At 40.5% G+C, this 7,253-nt stretch overlaps 4 protein-coding genes across 4 annotated transcripts; 1 reads left to right on the top strand and 3 right to left on the bottom strand.

The window, feature by feature from the left end:
- Positions 1–470: 470 nt before the first annotated feature.
- Positions 471–2,118, bottom strand: EIN_179680 (AP2-associated protein kinase, putative; the record flags this gene model as incomplete). Its single annotated transcript, XM_004260664.1, has 2 exons — positions 471–1,845; positions 1,895–2,118. The coding sequence occupies 2 exons, from the start codon at positions 2,116–2,118 to the stop codon at positions 471–473; spliced, it is 1,599 nt and encodes a 532-aa protein (XP_004260712.1).
- A 357-nt stretch (positions 2,119–2,475) lies between these two features.
- EIN_179670 (hypothetical protein) lies at positions 2,476–3,777 on the bottom strand (the record flags this gene model as incomplete). The annotated part of the gene is made up of 1 exon (XM_004260663.1): positions 2,476–3,777. One exon carries the CDS (start codon positions 3,775–3,777, stop codon positions 2,476–2,478), a length of 1,302 nt encoding a protein of 433 aa, XP_004260711.1.
- A 92-nt stretch (positions 3,778–3,869) lies between these two features.
- Positions 3,870–5,507, top strand: EIN_179660 (hypothetical protein; the record flags this gene model as incomplete). Its single annotated transcript, XM_004260662.1, has 1 exon — positions 3,870–5,507. The coding sequence occupies one exon, from the start codon at positions 3,870–3,872 to the stop codon at positions 5,505–5,507; it is 1,638 nt and encodes a 545-aa protein (XP_004260710.1).
- An 84-nt stretch (positions 5,508–5,591) lies between these two features.
- On the bottom strand, positions 5,592–7,253 carry EIN_179650 (CPSF A subunit region protein, putative; the record flags this gene model as incomplete). Its single annotated transcript, XM_004260661.1, has 2 exons — positions 5,592–5,732; positions 5,778–7,253. Coding segments are annotated over 2 exons (1,617 nt in total), but the record flags the coding sequence as incomplete, so codon positions are not given.

The raw sequence follows: 7,253 nt of genomic DNA, 5'->3' as shown, positions 1-7,253 counted from the left end.
ACTTTTGCTCTCCTTCCCGAGTCCGCCAAAAAAACAATGGACAAGATATCAAAATACATGCGTGTCGACTCCAACTATGCTCAATATCGAGTTCACCTTTCCACTCTCAAAGACAGATGTGTCCCCTTCGTTTCTGTCATTGGTAAGGATTTAACCTTCATTAACGATGGCGCCAAAGCAACTTTCGAGATCGAAACGGGCGGCGAGAAGTGTCAAGTCATCAACTTTGCTAAGCATCAACTCTGTAATGAGAAGGTCATTGATTTCCTTCGATTCCAGAATTATCCGTACACCTTCCCTGTGGTTCAACCGTTGTATCAGTATATCTCAAACCCCATCTTCTTCGATGAAAACTCTCTTTACGATTTATCCTTACTCTATGAGCCAAGACAACAAAGGTAAATTACTTTTTCTTTCATTTTTGTTCGCCCAAATGCAACAAAACAACTAACAAAATCACTCAAAGTAATTTACCATTTTCCTTGAAAATCAAACGACTGATTTGGGGTGCTCCAGAAAGTTTCTTGTGAGGCGACAGGTGGGGTTTTTCTTTGTTTAGAAAAGTCGAGTTTCGAGAACAAGTCACCGGTGTCATTCGATGACTTCGATGTTGACTTTGTCGATGCTTTCGGAGCTTCACCGGTGTGGAACTCCCCAGAAAAATCAAACAATGCTGGGGACACACTTGCGCTTTTGACCTCGCCAATTTTGTTCTGTTGAGTTGTCTTTTGGGGTTGTGGTGACGACGATATGACGACATGGTTTCTGCTTGGTGTTCCAAAATCGATTATTGTGTTTTTCTTCTCTGTTATGACACTTTTGCGTGTTGTGTCCTCAAACGAGAACAAGTCCATAGAATTCGTCATATTGGAGTTTTGTGGCGATTTGCTTTCTTTTAAAGGTTCTTGAAAATTAAAGAGATCAGTGGATGTTGTCAAAGGCGTTTTTGCCTTTGGTGCTTCGACGCCAATTTCGAGTAAGTTTTTAGAAGGTGGTTCCGATGTTGTTCGCATCTCTTTCTTTTCGCCAGTAATGTGTTGCTTGATCGGGGCCTTCAATGTGTCGTCGGCCTGTGTCGGCACATCTTTGACGTTATCCCAAAAGAGTCCAGCAGACTTCGATTGCATTGGTTCCGCACTTTTAATTTGCGCAGGAACTGGTTTTAAGACGTCGTCTGTGACTTCAGCGACTTGGTCCTTCTGACCGACCAAATTGGCGTAAGGATTTGGTAAGTTAAGTTCTTTCGCGAGAATGTCCATGATCTGGAACACCGAGATACGCTCAGCAGGGTCGACCACAAAGATTTTTGTGAAAAACTGCGTCACCTTCTCGCTGAAATTTGCGTTTGGCACAGAGTATTTACAGAACTGAATTTTCATTGGTGACTCTTCAAATGGGGTGTCGAAGTAACACAATTTGAATAAGACACACCCCAACGCCCACACATCCGCTTTCCGTCCAATTGGTTTGTAATCGTACAAATTAATCATCTCAGGCGCTCTGTAAGCCAGTGTTGTGTATTTTTGGATATTCTCGTCAATACCTGGGCAGTCTCCTCTCTTTCTGTTATAGAAAGCGCTTTCTGGTACAACACTCCCAAAGTCCGTTAACAAAAACTTTTTGTTTTTAAACAACACGTTTTCAACTTTCAAATCTCTGTGGCACAAAGGCGGATTCTGTGAATGCATGTACGCAACAGCGTGACACACTTGATAAAATATCCGAAGAACTGCGTCTTCTTTGATAGGATGTGGGTATGATCTTTCCAAGACATTTATGGTAGAGACCGGGCAATAATCTAATAACATGACGACCTTTCGCTCGGGTTCTTGAAATATACAACTCCTTCCAATAAATTCATGGTTATAACATTTTCATACTTGTAATAACAAACTCAATAAGGGGAACGACGTATTCATTTTTAGTTAATAATTTGTGTACTTCGATCTCCTTCTTGATTCTTTGTAAATCAGTTTGGTCGGCATAGAACATCACTTTCATTGCATACTCGCGATTCGTCTCTTGAGACTTTGCAAAGTATACTTGTGAGAACCCTCCCGACCCCAACTTGCGCTCTACAAACACTTGTTCACGGCCAATGGTGACAACGTTTCCCATTGTTTTTGTTTATTAGTTCGTCCTTTTTTTTCGTTCTTTTTAGAAGTTTCCTTCGTTTGAAGCGAATTGGGAAACAAGAACCATTTTCGGTCTTTTTAATTGATTTGTTGGGGAAGTTCCTTTGTTTTTCTCGTTATTCTCCGTTTCTATCCCAAAATTGAATTATTATGTGTTTTTGATTATCTACAAGTTCTGAAATGAATAAAAATGTGTTTAAAAAAATGTCGAAAAACCCCCTCTTGTTTCTTCTTTTTCATTTTTACAGAATTTGTGTTTCCATTTAAGAGTAATGAAAACTATATAATATAGAATTATAACTATTAGTATATGGTTAAACCAACAAACAATAAAATGGATTTAAAGAACTTGCCCAATGTACGAGCATGACTTAATATCTCCTGTTTTTCCAACACCAATAATATCAGCAAGTTCCTCACAAAATTCCGTCTCTGCTCCGTTGAGATAGATCGCAGGGTTATCTCCTCCATAAAACGAGAATATCCCATCAATCAACTTACTGTCGCCCGTCTCGGAGTATACGATGAGAGAGTCTGAGTTCTTTACTATGACATATTCTTTCGTTTCAACATGGATGGTGATCAGCCCGCACTCATTTGTTGACAACAAAACATTCTCCCCCATCTTACGGAAAGCATATTGAAAGTTGTCGCAATCCTTTTGAATGAGGACTTTAGTCATCTCATCCAACTCGAATTCCTTGAACTCGGGGTAGTCGTAATACGCTTCGTCTAATACTCCATCGTTAATGGCTTTCTGGATGATCGTTTCTTTGTCTTCGCTTGTGTCCAAAAACTGGAGCGCCTTTTTGATTCTGTCTGGTGTAATACTGTTCCCAGACAAGTCCCGCTTTGTCGTGCATATGATGTGTATTAAATACTCCTCATCAAACACAAACTGTAACGAGGAAGACGCTTTGATTACTTCAACCTGCTCCGGGGCGACTCGAGCACCACTCTCAACCACTTTTTCAACTAACGCAAATACAACCATCTCGCGCTTATTCGTGAATTCCTGGTTTTGCGACACTTCGATGATGTCGATTTTCGAATTTGAGATAAACATGGAGATGAGGTCCTCTTTACTCTTATTGAAGAAGGTGTCTAAAATAGCCTTATGAGCCTCCTTCCCTCTGAAGTCTTGTGTGCAAAATGTTTTTAAAATGTTTTCGATGTTAATGTCTGGGTATGTTTGACTGTTGAGGTTACCTCTGAGTATGATTTCTAATTCTCGTGGAAGTGAGTTGTACAATATTTGGTCAAATTTCATCTCGCCTTGTTGTGTAGTGACGTCAATGCCCGCCCAATTCAAGATGTCTGGTATTGGAATACCAAATAGAGCTAATCTACTGATCACTATAGGTAATTGGTATATACTATTTTCCCAACACCGTGCTCCATTTAAAAATCGAACAAGAGTTGAGACAAAAGGTTGTTGGTCAGGATCAACATCAACGTCTATATATAACTCATCCCCAACATTTTTAGTCCGCTGGATCTCAAACTTCGAGTTAAGTCGGTATAACTCGAATTTCTCCTTTTCAATAGTGACGGTGTTAATGCGCTGGATGAAAGAAACGTTCACCTTCTTGTACGGCAATGAGCTTATGTTCTTCCCCTTTCGTAAAAGTGTGTGTTGCATTTCGACCAAGATAATTCAGTTCTTTGATCTAAAAAACTTTGAATTTTGAAACTTTTTCGAAAGAAAGAATTTTTAAAGACAATCAATTTAGAATGGAGACTTGTCAAACATCACAACCACTGACTCAAACCTCAATCGTTCTCCCAGAAAAGTGTGTTCTGTTTCAAAGCGACGGGTCCGGTGGGGTGTATTTTCATGATAAAGAATTCAACGACATCTTTCAATTTCTTCCCAACCACCAAAACCCTCTCAAACTTAAACACCAATTTGACAACGCAATTTTGTTTGCTATTACCTCAAAAGCACAGGCGTTTGTGTCGCCAAAAAATAAGAATTGGATTCAAGTCAAGTCAGAAACAAAAGGTTCTTCTGTTGTTATAAAAACTAATGACGACCCAGTACTCATTCACTTCCTCTCGGACAAAAATTTGTTGGTTGTTGGGTCGTGTTCCGTTTCTATATATTCGACTGTTACACAACAGAAAATAGATACCCTGCAGACTCAACGACCATGGAAATGTGTACATTATAAAAACATAGTGGTAATGTTGTTAATAGAGAAAAATGCGTTACAGGGAAATATAGTAAGATGCTCGGAAACTGTTTCGCAGTTCGCGCAAATTGAAATTCCACACCCAGAAAACACGCCCATATTCCCAAATGTGTCGATAATCACCATTTTCGATGTGCCGTACCTCTCTGTCGACTTTTCCAATGCCAAAGTCTTCCTCTTCGATCTTTCCAACCCAACGAGTCTTGCAAAAGTGTATGAAGCGCCTGTAGGGGACGTTCGCGTGTTGTGTGTAAACAATGTTCTTGTCATCGCAAACAAAGAAGTTTCTTATTGTTACTCTCTGTACTCGAATTACCGAATAAACAGTCTGGCAAATGAAAAAAGTGTCTCAAACACACCCACCCCAGTGATGGCAATCAATTTTAACATTGAAAAGCCAAACTCAATACTCAGGTTTGGGATCAACATCACACCAACACTTTTTGTGACCAACAACATCTGTGTCGACCCTTTCTTGAAGAAGTTTGAGACACTCAAATTTGACTTTAAACTACTCGAACAAATGCTACAGTTTTATGATGACGAATTGGTTAGCGCTACTGCCAAAAAGTTCACACTGTTTTATAGAAACTACGAAGACGCCATTTGTGAAGATGTTTTGGTTACATGTGGTGCGGCGAAGTGTCCATTATGGGACGTTGGAATCATGTTGAGTGAGGTTGTGTGTAATCCTCACACCACCTTTCCGCTCATTCGTGCAATCCGGGCGCTGACCCGAAATGCAAATGACCCAAGTTATACCGTGTGTGTATACATTGAGTCTGCGCGCGCAGCTGCGCAGTCCGACGAGGGGTCTTTGGACAAATTGGTTCAGTCTGATTTAGCCAAAGAGTTAAATAAATTGGAGAGGTATGATGTTCTGAGGGATTTCCTTCGTCACCACATCATTACAGACAACACACAAGTGGCTTTCACACTTACAAATTCGACAAATGAGACAATTCAAGGGTATGGCTATGATATGCTGAAACGACTTGGAGACTTCAAAGCGCTTATTGATTGTTTGCTGTGCAAAGGCAAAATCGTTGATGCACTAAGACTAGCAAAACAAAAGAATATTACAATTGACAAAGAAGTTATATGGCAAGCCTTAGCTTGTTTCAAGTCGGACCCTATTCAGTACCAACTCCAGTGGTTCTTTTTAGACAACAAGTGAGTAAGTATTTGTTTGTAATTTCAGTGTACACTCAACTCTCGAGGTCAACATGAATAGGACTAAATTATAAAACCATTCAATCGTTTAGCACAACTTGGAGTGTTTGAAATCGTCACATTTCACTTTCACATCGACAGGTGTAAGACCAATCACATCTGCTATTTGTTGTTGAAGATTCCCGTCCATTTGATTATAAAAATCACATAAATCGCCGTCTATGACACCCTACATGGTTATATACCGTACTTCTGATTAACACAAATAACAAACAAAAGACGGGTAACACGACCCCCTATACATATCAAAACTGTTCGACAACAGTGGATTAAAGTTCTTCTTGATACTTGTTTCTAAATTCACAAAGAACTCCGCCTCATTTTTGAAATTCAGTGGCACCAAAACACCAATTCTCCCCATTAAACACGAATACACTATCACCTTCTTATTCTGTCGAAGTACTTCCTCTGCTGTTGTTGGCTCATCTTCAGGTAGATTCCCTTTCCAGATCTCATTCACAGAAACAGAAGTGACAACATCACCAACATACCACTGAACAACTTCCTTCACCCGGTCTAAAAAGCCAACTTCGTCATTCCCAAGTTCCCAATCAATTTCGGTGATAAACAAACTGCCATACTTGTCAAAGCCTATGGTCGTTTGCTCGTCGAGAATTGTCGACGAAGTGAGTGAGTGCCACACCTTATCTTGATCAACTACCTTTAAAATGTTTGCCTCGACATCATAATCCACATACACAAATCCAGAAGCCACAGTGCTCAACACTATTTTGTTGTTGGAAACATTGATCCCATTGATGTCGGAAGGGATCCCACCGACCTCGCACCGCCGAATCAATATCTGTTTTCCTAAATCGTACATTCGCAGTGTTGTGCCAATACCAGCAAGCAACTTCCCTTCAAACGCACAGAGCGCTCGGCACACAGACTCAACTGGGGTCTTATGGATTTGGTTGAAATTGATTGCATTATACACCACTATCCAACACTCGCCCGTGTTCTCTTTGTAGTCATGAACAAGTGAACACACAAAGCATCTCTTTGTCGTCTTGAAAAAGACGTGTGCACCACAGACAATCGCGCCTTCAGTCTTAATTGACGAATTGTATCCAGTGTGTTCGATTATTCCAACCTCACTCCCCCACACACCGTCTTCCTCTAAATTCACTCCGATTTTTCGCTCCTCAAAATCATTGTTTTCCCCATTCAGAAGTGGGGTATAGACTTTACACCTGTTGTCGCCACAAATCACTGTTGTTGGGAATTCCATCGTCTTAATAACCTTTCGAGGTGTAAATAAAAGCGGTTGGTCCATTGTTGTGAATTTGTCCTCAAGTGACTCAAACGAAATCACTACCATACTCTCATCCGTAATACCAGCAAGAGAGTCCCCAGCAAAGTCGGTCACAAACGAAGCTACTGCGCGAATTGGTTGGTATGAAATTGGTGTGAATTCCATGCGCGATAAATAGGAATAGACAAACAACATGGTTGTCGACGAAACAACTATCCCCTTAGTACCAAACACTTCAACTTCACTCAAATTGACTTCTTCACTCCCAACAGTCTTTACCCATAAATCCTCAGCTTCACTTCCTTTGATTCTAAACCCATAACACACCCCATCCGTTGTTCCAATCCCAAGAAACAAACACGGCTCTGCCAAGTCTTCAAAGTTTGTCAAAACCAATGATGATGGGACGCCTTCTATACTCAAGTTGTTTGAAAG

The sequence above is a fragment of the Entamoeba invadens genome (assembly GCF_000330505.1).
Source record: "Entamoeba invadens IP1 unplaced genomic scaffold scaff_1105074725183, whole genome shotgun sequence".
Lineage (NCBI taxonomy): Eukaryota > Evosea > Mastigamoebida > Endamoebidae > Entamoeba > Entamoeba invadens.
Note: the sequence above shows the minus strand (reverse complement) of the source record. Positions and strands in the feature narration are given on the sequence as shown.